Source organism: Ceratotherium simum, chromosome 34, assembly GCF_057802395.1.
Source record: "Ceratotherium simum simum isolate JZ-2026a chromosome 34, ASM5780239v1, whole genome shotgun sequence".
Lineage (NCBI taxonomy): Eukaryota > Metazoa > Chordata > Mammalia > Perissodactyla > Rhinocerotidae > Ceratotherium > Ceratotherium simum.
Genome location: NC_141933.1, coordinates 1,816,083 through 1,835,617, shown reverse-complemented (window position 1 = coordinate 1,835,617; position 19,535 = coordinate 1,816,083). Strand labels below are relative to the sequence as shown.

The following is a 19,535-nucleotide window of genomic DNA, read 5'->3' as shown; positions in this document are numbered from 1 at the left end:
GGATACTATGAAGCGAGTCACTGGACAGGGCTGACACAGATGACTGGTACTCTGCTCTGAGACTGCCTCAGAGAGACCTGCTTCTCCCACTTGTGCCATTTTTCCTCTTCCCAGTCTACATCCCCCCAAACACCAGTTGCGCACCACATATCTGGTGGAGGACGTAATAAAAATCTCAGCCTCGGGTTTCCCAGCCACCACTCAGGACTTCTCTGCACCAGCAGAGGTAAGCACCCAGGGGCAGCTGCCCCAAGCCACATACATTGTCGTCATCCTCTATGGCCTCCCCCGTGAAGTAGAGCACAGCCCGAGGGACTATCCGCTCACGGAAGAAGTGTCCAATTTCAAAGTCGGAGGCTAATGTGAATTCGGAATCTTCATCCTGAAAGGGAAAACCTACATGTTAACTCGTTTCAATGGGATAGACATCACATTCTCTTACCCACACCTTGCCCCCTACTTCTGGTAACTTGACTTGAAGCACCAATGCTGGCATTGCTGGGCGACAGCCGTTTACGAGGCTAAGCAGCTTTAGAGGAACCACCAGCACGAGAAGGCAGGGAAAGCAGGAAAGTGTGGGGCCCATGGCTCCATGGAGAGCCACTTGCACAAGGTGGGCGGGACTAACAGCTGCCCTGCCCTGAACCCCAGTGGGATCCACCCCTTTGCCCACCCACAGTGTAGTGACACAAACTAATCCCAGGTTTTTAGGGAGCAGGAACGAATTAAAAACAAAGCAGGCAACTACTCAGGAAATAAAGACTTAACAGCAGAACAAGAGACTGTGATGACAACACAGATCTTACCAGTGACTCTCCGTCCCCAGATGCTAGAAGAAAAGACAAACACATCTACGTTACTCCGATGTCCAGACCGTTTAAAGCCCACACAGGAAGCTCCACTGACAGACAAAACGGGGCACTTCACAACTCGAGGTTTCAACAGAAATTGCCTAAGCCTGGCCGCCTCCTGGATGTCCCCAGCTCCACCGCTGCATGCTGACGCCAGCCCCCTCCCTCAGAGCTGCGGGCTGGGACCTGAGCTCACTCACAGATCCAGCTGGCGAATGCCAGTGTCCAGAAGAGCACTGACAGAAGTCGAGGGTATTAACAAGGGAAAGTGGATGGAGTGGCCCCAGACTGCGGGCTTTCAGGGCATCTGCTTTTTTTTTTTTTTTTTTTTTTGTGAGGAAGATCAGCCCTGAGCTAACATCCACGCCAATCCTGCTCTTTTGGCTGAGGAAGATTGGCCCTAGGCTAACATCTGTGACCATCTTCCTCCACTTTGTATGGGACGCCACCACAGCATGGCCTGATAAGTGGTGCATCAGTGTGCGCCTGGGATCCGAACCCCGGCCACCAGCAGCAGAGCGCATGCAGTTAACCACTATGCCACGGGGCCAGCCCCAGGGCATCTGTGCTCTATGTGGAGATTTAACTTGTGTCCTGCAGAACTATGTGTGATGATTTGGGAGAGAAAGAGGAAAATCTTTAAGCCTTGTACGTCCTGAGTGTTCCTGAGGCATTGCATCTCAGCTAGGTCAAAAGTGCATTTCTGTCTGGGTAGAAAGGAGGAAGGAGAAGAGTGCTGAAACGTCCTTCCAGCAAAATGAAAACACTCCCTGTGGGCAGGATGGTGTTACTTATCCAGGCTCCGCAAGTCCACACACACGACCACACACTCTGGCGCTAGGCTAGAGCCCGACACTCAACTGTGACGGGAAAGACAGGGACTTAAAACCAGGCTCAACAAAGCACAGCAACATTCTAACGATCAAATGACTCAAATCCCATCAGCTGCCCCCACCGTCACCCTCTGCTAGTTTTCATAAAGCTTATCACTCGGTATTATGTTTATCTGATTACTTTAAAAATAGCTCTACTCAGGTATAATTTATAGACCCTAACATGCACCTACTTAAGTGTACAATCCAGTGACTTATGGTACATCCCTGGAGCTGTGCAACCATCACAATGCAGTTTTAAAAGCCCCGAATCATCCCCCAAATTCTCTTGAGTCCACTTAATCCCATTCTAATGTTATTAATTATTTAAAATCCAGTTTTAAGAAAACTTCCCACAAACCCACTGTATTTAGGAATCAAAGACCCCTGCTTCATGGTGAATTCACACAGGGAACCTATAACATGCCCATGCAAGGCTCCAACAGGGGTCTTCCCAAAAAAGGAAAGTGAAGAACTAAATTTATGGCTGTTCTTATCCCCCAAACTAATACACATTTGCATCTTCTAGGTTCAAAGACAAACTTCAGAAAATAGCCACTACGATAAAAATAGTAAAGGACTGCAATAAACCAACGCACGGACAGAGAACTGTCTGGTGGTTGCCAGGGGCAAGGGGGGTGGGGGTGGGCACAAGGGCTGGAGGGATGCATTTATATGGTGACTGACAAACAATAATGTACGACAAAAATTTCACAAAAAAAAAAAAAAAGAAAAACAAACAAAAGTAAAGGACTGAATGGCGCAGGTAAATGAGGGTGCTGGGCTCAGGGACAGGTCAAGAGACCAAAGGTCAGAATGAGAATGGAGCTGCCCTGTGGCCCACGGGCGAACGACCCCACATCCACGATTCCCCAGAGCAGGGGCCCGCGTTTCTGTATTTCAAACTGTTTTTGTTCATTACAATAAAGAGCAAATGGTCTTGGGGCCGGCCCCATGGCTTAGCGGTAAAGTGCGTGCGCTCTGCTGCTGGCGGCCCGAGTTCGGATCCTGGGCGCGCACCGACGCACCGCTTCTCCGGCCATGCTGAGGCCGCGTCCCACGTACAGCAACTAGAAGGATGTGCAACTATGACACACAACTATCTACTGGGGCTTTGTGGGGGGGGGATTAATTAATTAATTAAAAAAAAAAGAGAGCAAATGGTCTTTCCTCATATCTGTATTTTAACACTGAAAACTGGTCTGACCTTCACATTCTCTCAGGATTAGAAAACTGCGTTACGACTTTCAAGTAATTTACTCTCAAAACCAGTTGCTCGGTCTTTACTAGCTCAAAGGTTCCATCTTTACGGCTTACGGAAGGGGAAAAAAAAAAAAAAAATCAAAGCATCCAAGCTACAATTCTGGCCTAAGTCTTTCAAAAATGGAAATCCAACTACAGTCGTGTGTGGCTCAACGACAGGGACATGTTCATCGTGGTCTGAACATCACAGAGTGTACTCACACAAACCTAGAAGGTATAGCTGACTACACACCTAGGCTATGTGGTACTTAACTTATGGGACCACTGTCATCTATGCAGTCCCTCACTGACGAAAACGTCATGATGCGGCACACGACTGTACTTGCATTTGTCACAACATACGTATTCCAAAATCCCTACGCTCTACCAAGTCATGCAGAAAAACAAAATAAAACAATTTACGAGGAAGAGGGGGGATGATTCAAAAGCTGGTGAAGTGTAACCAGAGCACAACCAGGGACAGATGCCTTGAGAGCTAAGTCTACAGCCCAACAGGCTGGGGGCGCCCAGGGGCGCCCGAGAGCAACAGAGCAGAGGCGTGGAAGTGCTGCCGGGGGTGTCCAGGCAGCCGCGCGCGGAAGGGCCCGGGTGTGGGCGCTCACTTCCGCGTTCTCAGACGGAGCCCACAGTGCCCACCTGGGCTTCCCTTCCTGCGGCCCCTGTGCCCCAGAGAGCACCACTGCCTCTGGCACAGTAACCGTCCCCTTACCTCCCACACTCACCAGGACTAGAACTGGACTCTGAGGCTAACAAAGTTACCTTATGTAAGTACATAATCAGTATCACAGCCCCACTGCTCACCTTTGAGTGGACTGAAGAAGTTAAAAAAGGAATCGTTGGGGACTTGTTTGGTGATTGTTCGAACGGTGCCTCGACCCTTGTGTTTCTGCTTCTTCTTGATTGTTTTGACCGTGACATTTTTCCCTTTCTTCCAGTCAATAGTACACCTACAGGGACAGGACAGCAATCACGGATACACACTCCATGAGAAAAACCAATTACAGATGTACACAGTAAGCAAACCCCAGCTCCATGCTTAACCTGGAAAATTCAATAAACCCAACCTGCAAGCAAGCACTACACACACCCATGAAGTTCATCTGAAGGCCAGTTAAAGAGAAACGCTTGGCCTGCCATCATCCTGGGTAGAAACACTGTCTCAAGCTTCAGACTTGTCTAACTGCAATGGCATTATTTCACAAGGACTCGGCAACGTGTTTTCTGTGAGCAAGCCCAGTCAAGGCTGAACAAAGGTGCCTATGTGATGCTCAAGACCTTGTCACCTGCTGGCCCCGTTCAGACTCCACCGCACAATTGAAGTCACCCACTCATGCACCCAAATTCTCAAGGCAACTAAGTGAGCAGGACAAGGTGGAGAAAGTTGCAGTGACCACTGCAAACAGTGATGACGAGTGCAGAACACACCAACTCTAGGTCCTTGGCAGAGGTTGAGCAGGGCATGCTTCTGAGCTCTTTGAATCACCTCGGACCAACAGATAACACGTGGCAGCATCTGACTAGCATCTGCTCAAGAGCATGCCTGGAAAGCCAGGCCTTCTTCTCCCACGATGGCCTGTCCCTGGGAAATGACCTTTCTAAATTACTCTAGCTATTCAAGTCTAGCAGGATTTTAATAAAGGTCTGCATTACTCATACAGGGAGATTCATAAGGATAAGTACTTGGTTCCAGCGAATAGGGACAACTGTTTCAATTCAAGGATAAAACAACTTCCCAAATCGCCTCAAACAAACCAGGAGGAGTGAACTCCAAACTACATTCTCTCTTTGGTGACCTACAGACTGACGTTGCTAAGGTGCCCCATCACGATTCAAACAACAGTTGAACTGTCCCACCAATTTCCAAAGCAAGTGACCGACCAGCACTGCCCTGCACTGACTCATTCACGCACTCACTCAACAAATACCTGCTGAGGGTAATTTATTTATTTATTATTATTTTTTTGGTGAGGGACATTGGCCATGAGCTAACATCCGCTGCCTGAGCTAACAGCTGTGCCTATCTTCCTCTATTTTGTATTTGGGACACTGCCACAGCATGGCTTGATGAGCACTGCATAGGTCCATGCCTAGGATGCGAACCTGCAAATCCCGGGCCGCCAAAGTGGAGTGCACGAACTTAACCACTACACCACCAGGCCAGCTGCTCGCTGAGGGTAATTTATCAGTCAATGATCACAGCTTCATTTAAGGGGACCAGAGAACCCAATCCCCTCATTAGAATGATGAAATTGGGCCATTATCCCAAACCTCGGCACATGTAACCATGTGATACACTTCCCAGCGCTGGCCATCATACCCCCAAATGGAAAAATTATTTAGTTTAAATCTTTGTCTACTGGGTTTTTGAGCAGATTAAAGACTTTTTGCTTCTCTTACTTGTAAAGTTCTAAAATCATCTCCTGCTTTTGTTTCGAAGAAGTTGAAATGGCATTTCCTTACCCGTCACAGTCAACTATTTCAGGACCTTCAAAGGAAAAGGGATCGGCCTTATCTGGCTCTGACTTCATCTTGTACGTTTTCGTCAGGACTGAATTGGTAAAGTAGTCGTTGGGTTCAAAGTGGAACTCTAATACAAAAGACTAAAAACAAAAACTCAGGGTAAGCACCACTTAACAGTGACAGGTGACCAGTGACAGAGCTGATGAGCTACACAGCACTCCCTGGAAAACAGCCCCTCTCCAAGCATGACACCACAAGCAGAAAGCGCCACTGAAAAGCTCCACAGGTATGGGCGACAACAAAGTCGTCTTTACTGCAAAGAGCGCCGGCACAAAGTGAAAACACAGACGACAGGCTGAGGGAAGCCCCTGTCACCCTCCAGTCCTGGAGTGGGGGCACATGCCCGCCGACAGCTCCTCCCAGGGGAGCTCAAGCTCTCCTGAGAAATCCTTGCTTCTGTCTGCTGCCCCAGCCCCCTGCCCTAAGGTGATGGCAGGGGAGCCTGGGGGAGAAACCAGGCACCAGGAGCCCTGCCCTCCTCTCCTTTTTCTCTTGGACTCAGGTACAACACTGCTTTCCCTGCCATGCAGAGACCCCATGGGGCATGGGGGCAGTACTGACTGTGCCTCCTCAAAACACATCAAGGACAAGTCCACCCTTCACTCACAATGGTGCAGTTTTGGGCCTCTGCCACTCCCCACTCTTGTACAGACAGATCGTGTATTTTCTTCTTTCTCTCCCCACCTCCTCCCCCCACCATTTCCCCAAACCAAGCATGCTATTTCCCTTCTTCATACTGTTCTATTTTTTTCTTCCCCTAGGCCTCTGTTTAGTCAAGAGAAACCCTAACACACTGGAGGATGAATTAAAGAAAGTGCTTAATGTTCCAAGAGAAAAGGGTCCAAGGATGAAGCAACCTCACTCACAGGCCCACAGCCAGCCAGCCAGCAACACCCGACAAATGCCCGCTCGCCTCGCACTCAAGTGTAAAACCAGACCTCTTGTGCCCAGCACAGTCAACATGGTGCTGCTGTCTTTGCCAATCCTCCTGCCAAGCACACTAGGAGGTGGTCCCCACCCAGCACGCCCACGTGGACCAGGCGGACCAGCCAAGTGCAGGAGAACGACACACGGGTACTGTCATTTGGTACTGCTGCTGCAGCTCTGCTCTAAGTGTAAAACCACTTCAGAATAGAAAGAGTCAGGAAAAGACTATTATTACAAGAAAGAAAGAGTGGAAAAAAATACTGCTAGCAGGAATGCAAACTGAACCACCTCTGGGCCTTATAAATGTTCCTCTCCTCCAACCCAGTAACTACACTAAAAGGAATCTAAACTAGGAAGTCCTCAGAAACTTAAACAACAGACTTGGGTTCAAGTGTGCTGATCATAATGCAACGATTTAGGACTGAGTAGTGGTGGCCTATCCGGCGAACGCCAGCAGAGCCTGTGCGACATGGGAAGAGCCAGCATCTCCCTGTCCAAGCACTGTCATCTCACTGGGCCCCAAGGCCAGCGTGTGGGCCTGGAGAAGGAAAAGGGGTGACACTGACATGAGGAGGGGCACACACCCACATGCTCTGTCTGACGCTCAGTGGTGTTTTCTTTATTAACTTTAATGCCTTAATGTTTCATAATAATTTTGAAAAGGACAAAGACTGTGGAGAAACTCCCTAAGCTGCTGACAGTCACTTCTAGAAGATGGAGATTTGTATAGTGTTCTTCACACTTCTCTGTGTCTTCTAAGTTTCCTACCGCACATACGACTTTTATAACGGGAGAAGTAACAAGAAAGAGAAAAATGCCTGGCTCACGGTCTACCACAACCAGGGCTGCAGCCCGTCTCTGAGCCACTGTAAGAGACAGGGGAAAACACCAGACAGACAGGCTGAGAAAGACAACAGACCCAGGAACCATCAAACACATGTCCAATAAGCAAAGAAAGAAAAAAAAGGAATTGATCCAAAGGGGAAAACTTAGTAAATTGAGTCTGGACGAATCGTAAGTGAGAAAGAAGAGGAAAAAACTCACACAGAATCTTAAAACAGCACTCACACATCCATGTGCACACACAACCCCATGGGGAGAGAGAATCCACACAAAACACAGCAAGCGCCTGCACACTGCCACAGGAGGCCTCTAGGGGCGCCATGGTAAAGCCTCCGCACAGGGAAGAAGGCAGCAGGAGGAAGGCCCTGTGATGACCCGGTGCGGTAGGGAAGAAGGGTTCCCCTCGGCCACAGTGTGGCTCCTCAGCCTGTGAGCAGGCCTCAGGCCACCTCGTGCCTGCGCCCCCACCTGCAGAGGGACAGCTGAATGTACCTCCCAGAGTGGAGCAGACAGGAAAAGTGGAAGGGACAATACAGGTGTGCCCGCGCGCCCAGCCTGCAGCAAGCGTCCCCTGCAGGACTAGGAAGGGAGAAAGCCCACTCACACTGGCCTCCTCAGCTACCTGGCGCCTGTGCTCTGCGATGGGGAGGAGACCAATTCTAGGTCCCAGCTCCTATGCCCAGCCCCCAGATCCCTAACCCACAGTCCTCCAGGCACTTTGTCTCCAAGACCTGAAGCTGAGAGCCACCAGTCAGTCAGTCACATGTCGTTGGAACTCCTGTAGCACCGGAATGGAACCCGTTAGCCACAGCCAGACTAACAGGTCACGAACAGTGCTCTCGCGAGGACCCCAGCTCAGGCACGATGCGTGCCCACCTCCAGATTTCCTCAGAGAACAGGAAGGGCTGGCTTGGGGCGGACTCCTCTCACTCACTGCCAGGCAGACCTGCCCACGAACACCAACATGACACACTACAGCAAGGATTTTGGAAAGATGTGTTTGTGACAAATCAAAGACTGGGATAACATTTTTCAGTCTTATCTACCTGCAGTTATTTTTTTAAGGTAAAATCTCATAGGTTTCTTTTCTTAGTATCCTGGATTTCTGTTAAAGTGCTGCTCATATCTGAGTATATACCTACCATCCTTTTAAACCTATTTTATAGACATTAGATCCTCATAAACCTGGGAGACACGAGGAAAAGGATGATACCGTCCCATCTGACAGAGGAAACAAATCAGCTCAGAAACCACAGCATGGCAGTGGGCACTGTGGCCAAGGAGCCCAATCCTGTGTCTGACTCCCATACCTGCCACCAAGCAGCTTGTGGCCTGAGTGACTGGTCAGGCTTACACACGCTGGGAGAGCCCAGAAAGGCAATGTGAGAGCTGTTCTAATTCTCAGTGAGTGCCCCGCTCAAGTCTACTCTGCAAGTGAGTAGCCAGGTGTGGATTTCTTGCCCTGGCTCCAAGCCCCTTACCCTCAGTGGCCTGATCCTTTCCGATGCCAACCAAGAGCTCAAACAACCAGTACTCACCATGGGTTGTCCAGGGTCTGAAAATTTCACTTTAATATCCTGCAGGTGTTTTAAGATTGGCTCATCATATTCCTAATCACAAAGAGAAAAAAGAAATTTCTAGTGGGCTTTTTAAAAACAACACACATCCCCCCCTGAGTCACTGCTGTATATACTCCTAGCTGCTGGATAATTAGCCCTGTTGGAATTCTGTCCTTGTCAGGTAATAACTCCCAGGAAGCCACCCAAATTTGTTCACCAACTACCAGCCTTCGAGTGGCAGCAATGAGATGCCATCTTTCTCTGGCAGGGAGCACTGGTAACCACCAACGCCACGCAGGAAGGGCAGGCCTTCAATGCCAGGGGCAAGAGCCCTGACTGCTTTCACACCACCAGTTGCCACTGCACACGGGATCAGAAATGCCATCAACTAAGACTGCTGGACCTCAGCATCTCTCAAGAGACAGAATCAGAAGAAACGTCTAGATCAGCTACCGGCCTTGGCAGCCAGGCCTCCTGCCCCTTCGTTATGGCATGTGGCAATAAATATCCCAAATCCACAACACACAGTCAGTCACAGCCAAGGACACTGACAAAGCATGTCTGAGACCTAACCTGCAGGCACTATTCAAGAGCTTCTAACAGTGCAGTACGCTTTTACAGGTGACCATTATTTAAACTCAGAAGTTCACCAATGCCTGTCACTTAAGAAAGTCCACAGGACAAAAAAATCTGAGAAGGAATTATAAGACTTGAGACCCAGTGAGTGCATACTAAAGCAGACGCTTCATTCATAAGAAAGTTACTTCTTCACCCTCGAGGTCAGGGGGCTGAGCCTAAGGATTTCTCAAGGTTCCATTAAGTTTTAAGATTAATTAAGTCTGATAACTACCCACTTCCCAATTTTAAATTCTTTTAACATTATATAACAAAACAAAAAATAGCAATAACAAAAGCATCTAGCAAGTCTCTAGACAAAAATAACCCAAAACAGTTATTAAAGTCAGCCACATCAGTATGGGCTCTAAGACCATATGCATTACTGACTGGGTGCACACACCTAGGTCTGAACTGCCAAGATGAATGTTATCACTAGGATGTTTTCCAAATACACGGAGCACGATCCTCACACTCATCCCACTCAAACTAGCAGTACCCACTGGTATTTCCCCCAAATTCATGAAATAACCATTATGTTCGTAATTCCTCAAACAGCCATGTACCTTGAGGGCCAAGAACTTCACATGGTCCAGAGCATAATGCAATGCCCCAAATTAACAGACTCTCAAAAAGCACTGACCCTAATATAGAGGTGTTGGGGAGAATGAAAGAGATACCTCGTTAAAACATGGCTAACTGTACTACCACCCTCAAAACTGAAGGAAACGCTATGGGGGATGCAGCCACGGCCATCCCTGGATTACTAACTCGCTGGCCAGGCAACACAAGGAGCCAGGTTACTCAACCCAGTCACCTAACTGGTACCGAAAAGCCCACATTCATAATAACCCTGCCCCCACTCACAGTGTGCCCCACCCAGCAGCCTCAGCACCGCCTGGGAGTGTACTAGAAATGCAGGCCGTCAGCCCCACCCAGACCCACAGCATCAGAATCTGCGTCTCCATGGGACGCCTAAGTGACGGGCAGACTAGGAGTCTTTCCACTGCTCTACAGGCACGGGGATTTTCAACCCTTGAGGCACATTAAAACCATAAGAGCTCCTCCAAACACCCCAAATTCTGACTGACTTGGGGGTGGGGAAGGCACTCATGTTGCTATTGAGTTTTAAAAGTTGCCCAGGTGATTCTAACATACAGTTAGGGTTAGAATCTTGTCCTGGCATAAATTATTCCATTTTTCCAGGGAATTTCTGGCTCACGGCATTCTTTTAAAAGTATGGTCTAATTTTCCTAAACCCCATCTTTTCATATGAAAAGGAACCTCGGACAGGAAAACAGAGGCTATTCTGAGTCACGTATTTTAGATGCTCCCCCAGTTTGGAAGGAGACTAAGAAACGCATTCCTTCCATCCTTTCCTAAGTTTTGGTTACGGGTAAGCATCAAAGGAGACAGGTGGCAGAGGCAGCAGTGAGGCAAGTCTCTGAAAGCCCTTATCAACACATCTGTGCAATCTCATGCAAAGTGCAGGAGAGTTATTCGCACGTCACAGCGGCTGTGCTCTCTGATATGAGAAGCACTGTGCTGACCTGTCTGGATCAAGTCCGAGAGCAGAGATGACCATCTCTGTGGACCTGAGACAACAAGTCAGGCAATGAGACTTTGGGTACGACTTGTTTCTGTATCCTAGAAACTTCTACCATAATTCAGTTTGGGGAAAGTCAAATTTGTTAGCTTTTAATTGGTTCACCATTTCACTACAGAAAGCCTGACAAGGTAAGACAAACAGAACGATTTCCTATTTCAGTTTTTTTTAAAAATGGAGACTTCTGCAAGGGAAATGATGAGAAAATATTAGCAACTTGTGACATATTTACACAATTAGCAACGGTGCACAACGGCAGACCCATTTCAAATTTCCAAAACCCATCAATGGAAAGGTCTAAGGATGCGCCAGTGCGAGCATGTATGCATGTACACCTGCACACATGCACGCGCACACACACCCCCTCCTCCATTGCTCAAAGTCCATCCCTCCACTCTGGGCTCTTGTCCTCACTTTCCTGCTTGTTCACATCATAGTAAGATGGAGATGCGTCTTGAATCTGTTACCAGGCTTTCTGGGGGTGAGGCAACAGACCTTTTACAGGAGGTAAACCAACTACAAGTTTTGACTCACGTTCAGAGGTGCAGGTCTCTCCACTAGACCTACAATTTAAGGTCGTATAGAGGGTTCCAACAGTAACAAACCCTCCCAGTGAGATCAAGACTGCACATCTGAGTGGGTGGTCACAAGAAGTGCCTTTCCACCCACAATAAAGAAACACTAAACACCCAGTTAAGTAGTTCACAAATCAAGTCTAAGACCAAAATCTCTCTGCAAGGTGGAAATGTGCTCACCTGGACTAATTCACTTAGCATATCTACATTTCTAAAGATGGTAAACCAGAACTCCGGAATTCCTTTGGGGTTTGGCTCTTCTGCTGTTGCTGCTTCTTTTTCTGCTATGACTACTTTATTTTTCATGTCTCCCTAAAAAAATAAAGGTGCAAAATAAAATATTTATCACAAAGCAACAAATTTACAAATAATTCAATGGCTTAGTGCAGAATATAATTTCAGAATCCTGCACCAACTTCTATCAAAACCCTTGCTCTTTCAATCTGCATCTCCAAGACCAGTGTGCACATCACAATTTCAAATGTTTCTGAGGGACAAAGCATTCTAGGCATTCCATCCAGATGAAAGTCCATGACATAATTTTATATCAAGGGGGAAAAAAAGCTAAAGAGATGGCACACTGCCACCAAACTTGGGAAAGGCTATCCGGGCTGTCTCTGAGACGTCCATCCTGGGACAATCACCCACCATCAGATGCAGAATCCAATATCTTCAGCAACAAGACAATGCCAAGGAACTCGGATGTCCCGCTGTAAGGAGACAGCTATAACAGGAGAGTGGTGGCACGTGGCGGGAAGTCTCTTCTAACATCATGGCCCCAGGGAAAAGGCAGGCCAAGTGTGTTAACACAACACTCAGTGGAGCCACAGGAAAGTGTGGATGCTTCCTTACATGCGAGTCTTGTGAGGAGATTATCGTGAGGGCTTCTTAAATTAACAGAGGCAGATTTTTCTTGAGCAATAAGGAACTGATCCACAGCCATGGCTTCAACTAGGTCAGGTTCCACATATTTTTAAAAGATCAAAAACATATGGTTACCCAACCTGACATACACTTAAAAAAAACCCTAAAAGTTAATAGTATAGGATAAAAGCTACGTGTCTCCCAAACATAAAATCAGGCCGACAAAGGTAACTCTGTGGCACGTTGGGACTTTCTGTGGCACTGGAATGGGACCCGTCCCCAGAAAACGGTTGTGAGCAGGTAATGGACAGGGCACATCACCAAAGGACCCGTAATCTACCAATCTGAAGTGGCTCGATGCACTCTGGCTACTTCATGGCCACCGCTGGTCCTTGGGCAGGGTCTCTATACTGCAGAGAGTGGCTACAGGTGATTGAGAAGGGAGACTGTGTCTGGTTCATCATGTTAACTGACAGTACATCAAGGCAGATGCCAGGCCCACAGGCTGCTCAGCAGTCACCGGGGGGAAGAAATCTCAACACCCAAGCTGACGGTGAAGGAGCACCTACTGTTAGGAGCCCTCTTCTCTGTAAAGTTACATCAGTGATTAAAAACCATCAAAAGAGGTTTCTTGGGGCCGGCCTGGTGGCACAAGCGGTTAAGTGAGCACCCTCCGCCGCGGCAGCCCGGGGTTTGCCAGTTCGGATCCCAGGTGTGCACCAGCACACCGCTTGGCAAGCCATGCTGTGGCGGCATCCCATATAAAGTGGAGGAAGATGGGCACGGATGTGAGCCCAGGGCCAGTCTTCCTCAGCAAAAAAAGAGGAGGATTGGCAGATGTTAGCACAGAGCTGATCTTCCTCACCACCAAAAAAAAAAAAAAAAAAAGAGGTTTCTTATTCCTAACAGTATTAAAACAGAACACAAGTTGCACTCATTAAAAAAAACTTACAGCCAATTTATCCTCCTCTTCATTTTCACTGTGCCATTCTGACTCCTCATCTGTCGGCTCAACGTCACCAGTAATGAATTCCCTTCTCTAAGTAAAAACAAGACCTTCTTAGCATTATATTAAGTTATTCGGAAACTTATCAGTTAAGATGAGTTTGTAAATAACGCCTATGAAAAGACTGTGAAAACTGATGCTTTCATAACTTATTTTACAATTCTAAGTTTTAGGGCTTAAAGAATAATGCTCAATGATTCACTGGGTAAATCTGGATGTTTTATCTAAAGAAAGATTTGAAACATACTAACTACATTAATAGAGTTCCCTACCTTGTCAAAGAGAGGCTGGTATAATGCTGCATACTTTCTTTCCAAGTCATGAACTTCTTCATAGAACTTGGCTTCTATATGAGCACACTTCACTTGAAGCTGTTTCAAGGCATTGATTCTTCTTTTGACTGCTTTTGGTAAACTAAAAGAGGGAATAAAAAATACAACATCCATACATCTGCCAAATGAGGCAGTACGGTTTTCAATTTTATTGGAATGAATTTAGGTCAACACAGAATTAACATCCTTACCATGAAGAAACACTAAAAATCATTAAGAAAAGGACAAACATCCCAATAGAAAAAAAGAAAAGGAAGCTAAAAAGATAATTCATAAAAGTAAAAATACAAGTAATCGAACAGAGAAGAAAGGTCCAATCTCACAAAATATCCAAAAGAATGCCAATTCAAAAGAACTGTTGTCTTTTCTTTACCAAAAAAAAAATTCCCAGGTTTGATGAGGCTGAAGGCAAAGAAGCCCTCCCACTGACTCGTCTTTCTTAAGGGCAAACAAGAACCTTGAAAATCTTCTTTGGATCCAGTAATTCTACTTCTAAGAATCTATCGTAAGGAATAACCAAGTATTTATGTACTGAAAGGTCCACTGATGTATTATTTGTAAAAGTAAAAAAGTGGAAACGACAAGTTGAACAGGATTAAAACACGGCCTGTCCACAATCACGTTTTCAAAGAATGTTCAGTGCCGTGTGAAGTGGTCAAACAGACACGCTAAGGGGAAACCAGAGACAACCAGACAAGGGGGGGTCGTTCTCTTCTAGTCAGATAACTATGAGCTTCTTTGCCTTTTGATATTTTTCTATATTCTAAAAAATATTTTAGTCTGTATGCATTACTTTTTTTTATAAATCAGAAGAAAAAACCTGTTTTTAACCCATCACAATTATTTAACTTGAAGCCCTTGGTCACAATCTGGAAAGAAGAGCAGACTCCTGGGCCTCGAGACAGACCCGCACCATCTCCTGGGCGGGCCTGGGTGCTGCCCTCTGCGTTCTCCTCCACCTGAGCGGAGGTCTCGGGGGGAGCCGGCACCAGTCCACGCACTGTACTGACCCTCCAGCAAGGCACAGCACAGAGCACCAGGCAGCTCCGCGCAGGGCGGTTTACAAAGTACTGAAACAGCCTTGAATCACAAAGGACCCCTGGCCTGGGGTGATCACATCCATGGGCACTGAGGGTAAGGTCCTTCACCAGACTCCCAACTGCAGTTACCTCTGTAGGACTACTGCTGGCAGAAGAGAACAAGGAAGCAGCAGAGCAGCATAAATAAAATGGTAGAGACTAACATCTCTACTTCTTTTCTTTGTTAACTACACGATTTAAAATTTAACTTTTCAAATCTTCCTAATGTAGTAAAAACAACACAGCAAACTGGACCCTAATAACCTCCCCAGCCATCCTCCAACCACTTAAAGTAGCTACACATTGTTCTTCTCCACACAACAGGCACTCCACGTGCAGTCTGTCCAATGAGGAGCTAATTCTCTCCCTAGGAAACCTTCTTCCCACTCCCTCGTTTCCTCTCAGGGAATGCCACCCACTCACCCAGTTTCTGAAGCCAGAAGACTGGAAACCATTACTCATCCTCACCAATTCTACTGCCACCCAGTCTCACTACATCCCAGGGATTCAGTCTACAAAAATCTCACGAAACCTGCCCACCAAGTCATGCCTGGAGAACCCTCCATAAGGCAAAGCAGACCCCAAAGGTCCCCTCTCCATCAGAACAGCCTCGAGGAACACCACCAGGCCCTGAGAAGGGCTGTGCTAGGATTCCAAGGTGGGTGTCCTTATTTTCCCCATGCAATAAAACCAGGACACAGACCCCTTCTAGGATGGCAGTTTCCAGTGCTGCAGGCTCTTGGAGTGAGCCAGGGAGGCGTGGCTCTCCTAGCTAACTAGAGCCACGATGAGGAGCAAGCACTCTGCCCTCTGCGGGCTCGTCCTTGCCCTACTAACTCCTCCTTGTCCCACATGACTCACATAAGCTGCCAAGTCCTCTAAAATCGCCACAGGATGGCACTATGCACGCACCTATTAGATGACTCAACACTGCCTACTCTTTCTACAGATCCGGACCCCTCCTCGAGACTCTGAACCCAAGCACTCATCTTTGGAACCCAGTCCCTGGCTCTCAGCAGGCAATGTCTGCCAAAAAAAATAAACTTATTCCTATTCTAAGGAACCGGAAAATAGGTAATAGGTTTTTCTTTGTTGATTTATTTTTTTCTGAGGAAGGTCAGCCCTGAGCTAACATCTGTGCCTATCTTCCTCCACTTTATGTGGGACACCACCACAGCATGGCCTGACAAGCGGTGCGTCGGTGCGCACCTGGGATCGGAACCCCGGCTGCCTGCAGTGGAGCTCGCGCACTTAACCGCTTCGCTATGGGCCGGCCCCTTCTTTGTTTCTTAAAGTTGTATCGAGTCTCAATCATAGCAAACTTACGTCTCGATGTAGCTTGAAGGAGTGTGGGAGACACTGTCAAGTCGTTCCTGTAGAGCTGCCAAAACTTGAGGATTCTGCATCACCTGATCTGTGAGCTTTTCTATCAAGAGTAAAAAACAAGGCCAAAATATTTAAAATAAGTCCACCACAGACCAGCCAAGAGTCAAAATTCACCAACACATAATCTACTTAGCTTCGCTTATCTACTTTAATTTCTAAATAGAGTAAGTGGCTTCTTAAAAACATCTGTTTCGGAAATATTTAAAATTTACTTTAAAGGCATTTGATACTCTATGTTAATGGCCTGAGGAAGTGGTTATAAATCTAGTGAAGAGTACCTAGAGGTTACTGGTTCTTTTTTTTTTTTTTCCCCTAAAGCCCCAGTAGATAGTTACATGTCATAGCTGCACATCCTTCTAGTTGCTGTATGTGGGATGCGGCCCCAGCATGGCCAGAGAAGCGGTGCGTCGCTGCGGGCCTGGCATCCGAACCTGGGCTGCCAGCAGTAGAGCGCGAGCACTTAACCGCTAAGCCACGGGGTCGGCCCGAGGTTACTGGTTCTCACTTTAGCCATTTAAGCCCCAAATCTCCCAACTGAGGACATTGTTAATTCCTAAATTCACGTGGTCAATCTCCCACCACCTCACCTTCTCTTCCCAAGTCCAAAGGCGGGGCCCAGAAGCCAAGGCCAGGGACGAGGCGACTGTTCCCCAGAGGAAATCAGCACCCACTTGCACCCCAGCTCACAACCCGGGAAAGCCAACTCTCACCAGTTCACCAGGTGCCAGACTTTCACCTACAATGCCTTTCTGCCCAAACCCACCTCCTCCACAAGGCAACCCCTGAGCAGCCCCTACTAAAAGTCACTTGCCTTGGCCACAGTGCCTCTAGAGCTCACACACATCGTACTATTTCAATGGACGAGACACTGAGAGGGAAGTGAGCGTCCTTTCACTCAGCTGTAACCACTGACTGGCACGACACCTGGCTCCCGGGACAGACTCAGTGTCTGAGGAACCAATTCCCTCTTACTGACACCGTCCAGAAACCAAAATCAGTACCTCCTGACTCAAAAGGCAGACAGTGTGTGGAAGTTCTCCCCAACTTCTGTAAGCAAGGGATGTGGGCTGCAGAATACACCCAGTAGACACTCAACTTTACCGACAAACATAGCCGCTAAACAAAGCACTGTGTATGTATATTTAGTGTATATAATCGTGTATACATAAAACTGTACACACATACAAAATGTAAATACTAAATGTGTACCAAATACACATCTCTTCTAGCTCTGGCCACTGAAAGGCCTAGAAATAGAGACACCTACCACCTACATTTTGGTTTTTAAATCTTTCTCCCCACCAAAAGGAACAGGGTCCCTTGGATAAACGGTAGGTTCCAGGTCTGGGGCAAGGAAAGTTCAAGGGAAATGGAATATCACTTGTGCCACAAAGCTAGAAAGTACTCAAAACTGATGGGGACATAGCAAAAAGACATAGAAGCCAGTTTGAAGGGACCCCCACTGGCCGAATTTGCATACCAAGAAGAATAAGATGGCACTGATAAAATACTGAGTAAAAAATGAATCCATGAGGTACTGGTAACACTAAAATGGGAAGGAGCTGTTCTTCTAATAGATGTAATATGTAGTAGGATTGACAGAATTAGAAAAACACCCTTTTGCAACCACCAATGTCATTAGTGACTCAGCAAGGATCATCAATGGGTGCTATGGAGAAGTCTCATGGATACCCACAGAGCACCCAACAGATTACTTACTAAAAGGACCCTTCCAATGGAGAAATCTGGCAAACATTGTCTTAACCAAGTTAGCAACCTCAGCACTGCCCGTCTCAGGCCTACTCGCACTTGTCATTGCACCAGGTCACCTGTGATAGTCTTGCCAAAATGTTTACCCTGAACCTAATGAGGTGGAAACAACCAGACCAATCCAGAGTGTGGGCCTTCTAAAGACAGCTGGGGCCCACGGCCTGCTGCCGTGTCACTGCAATGAAGGACACAAAAGGTGTAGGGTGACTCTAGAACAAAGGAGACAGAACACATGCAGTGCACAGTCCTTGGCTGGTCCTGGATTTGGGTATGGGGTACAGCTGTAAAAGATCTGCTGAGAAAACCAGGGAAATAGGAACACGACTGTACATTAGCCAACAGTCTTGTATCAATGTTAAATTTCTTGGTTGTGGCAATGATATTGTGGTTATAAGAATTCATCCTACTGGGCCGGCCCTGTGGCTTGGCGGTTAAGTGCGTGCGCTCCGATGCTGGTGGCCTCGGTTCGATCCTGGGCGCGCACCGACTCACCGCTTCTCCAGCCATGCTGAGGCCGTGTCCCACATGCAGCAACTAGAAGGATGTGCAGCTATGACATGCAACTATCTACTGGGGCTTTGGGGGAAAAAAATAAATAAATAAAATTATGAAAAAAAAAAAAGAATTCATCCTAGTTTTTAGGAAATTTATACTAAATTGTTTTAGGGGCAAAGAGCCAGGATCCACAACTTGCTTTCAAACAGTTCAGGGAGGAAAAAAAAAGTATGGATACATAGATTTGAAAATGGAGGGCCGGCCCCGTGGCTTAGCAGTTAAGTGTGCGTGCTCCGCTGCTGGCAGCCCGGGTTCGGATCCCGGGCACGCACCGATGCACCACTTGTCTGGCCATGCTGAGGCCGCGTCCCACATACAGCAACTAAAAGGATGTGCAGATATGACATACAACTATCTACTGGGGCTTTGCGGGAAAAAAAATAAAAGAAAAAGAAAAAAAGAAAATGGAGGGAAAAAATAACACATCTACGAATTTATGGACAAAATGACACGGTATCTGGGATCTGCTTCAGAATAATCGGGAAGAGGAGGAAGGGCCGAGATGAAGACAGCCAGGTCACTGTGAATGCTGATGCTGAGTGACGGCAGACACAGAGGTGCACTGTGCTATTCACTTCACTTCTGCAGAGTCTCAATTCCTATAATAAAAATTTTTTAAAACAAACTACTGATTTTCATTTTAATTACTCTAACTTTCTTAAAATCTTTGAAGTACAGTAATCCTTTACTTGCATTATTTGTATTCTTATAATAAACGGTTCAAGAGTAGGAGGCGCTCTGCTCTGCATGCAAACTCTCCACTGTTAAACTTCCATGCGCAGTGAACTGACCTGTATTACTTGCATTTTTAGCAGCTTCCAAGGAATCTGAAGGAACCCCATCTGAAAAACTAAAACAATGTGTTTAAGAAGTATTAAATGTAAAGGAAGTTCCAAAGATAAGTAGCACAAG

At 47.0% G+C, this 19,535-nt stretch overlaps 1 protein-coding gene and 1 non-coding gene across 4 annotated transcripts in view; both read right to left on the bottom strand.

The window, feature by feature from the left end:
* Positions 1-19,535, bottom strand: part of NAP1L4 (nucleosome assembly protein 1 like 4) — a 49,370-nt gene that overhangs the window by 10,187 nt on the left and 19,648 nt on the right. For all 3 annotated transcript variants that reach the window (XM_087422469.1, XM_087422467.1, XM_087422468.1), the window contains exons 3-12: positions 19,415-19,473; positions 16,239-16,338; positions 13,774-13,915; positions 13,448-13,534; positions 11,812-11,943; positions 8,815-8,886; positions 5,447-5,586; positions 3,788-3,933; positions 807-829; positions 263-382 (exon numbers count right to left, since the gene is read on the bottom strand). In XM_087422469.1, the coding sequence (XP_087278595.1) occupies positions 263-382; positions 807-829; positions 3,788-3,933; positions 5,447-5,586; positions 8,815-8,886; positions 11,812-11,943; positions 13,448-13,534; positions 13,774-13,915; positions 16,239-16,338; positions 19,415-19,473 (1,021 nt within the window). The remainder of the gene's footprint in view (positions 1-262; positions 383-806; positions 830-3,787; positions 3,934-5,446; positions 5,587-8,814; positions 8,887-11,811; positions 11,944-13,447; positions 13,535-13,773; positions 13,916-16,238; positions 16,339-19,414; positions 19,474-19,535) is intronic.
* Positions 7,993-8,115, bottom strand: LOC147912514 (small nucleolar RNA SNORA54). Its single transcript, XR_015549814.1, has one exon. It is a non-coding gene; the product is annotated as a small nucleolar RNA SNORA54 (small nucleolar RNA).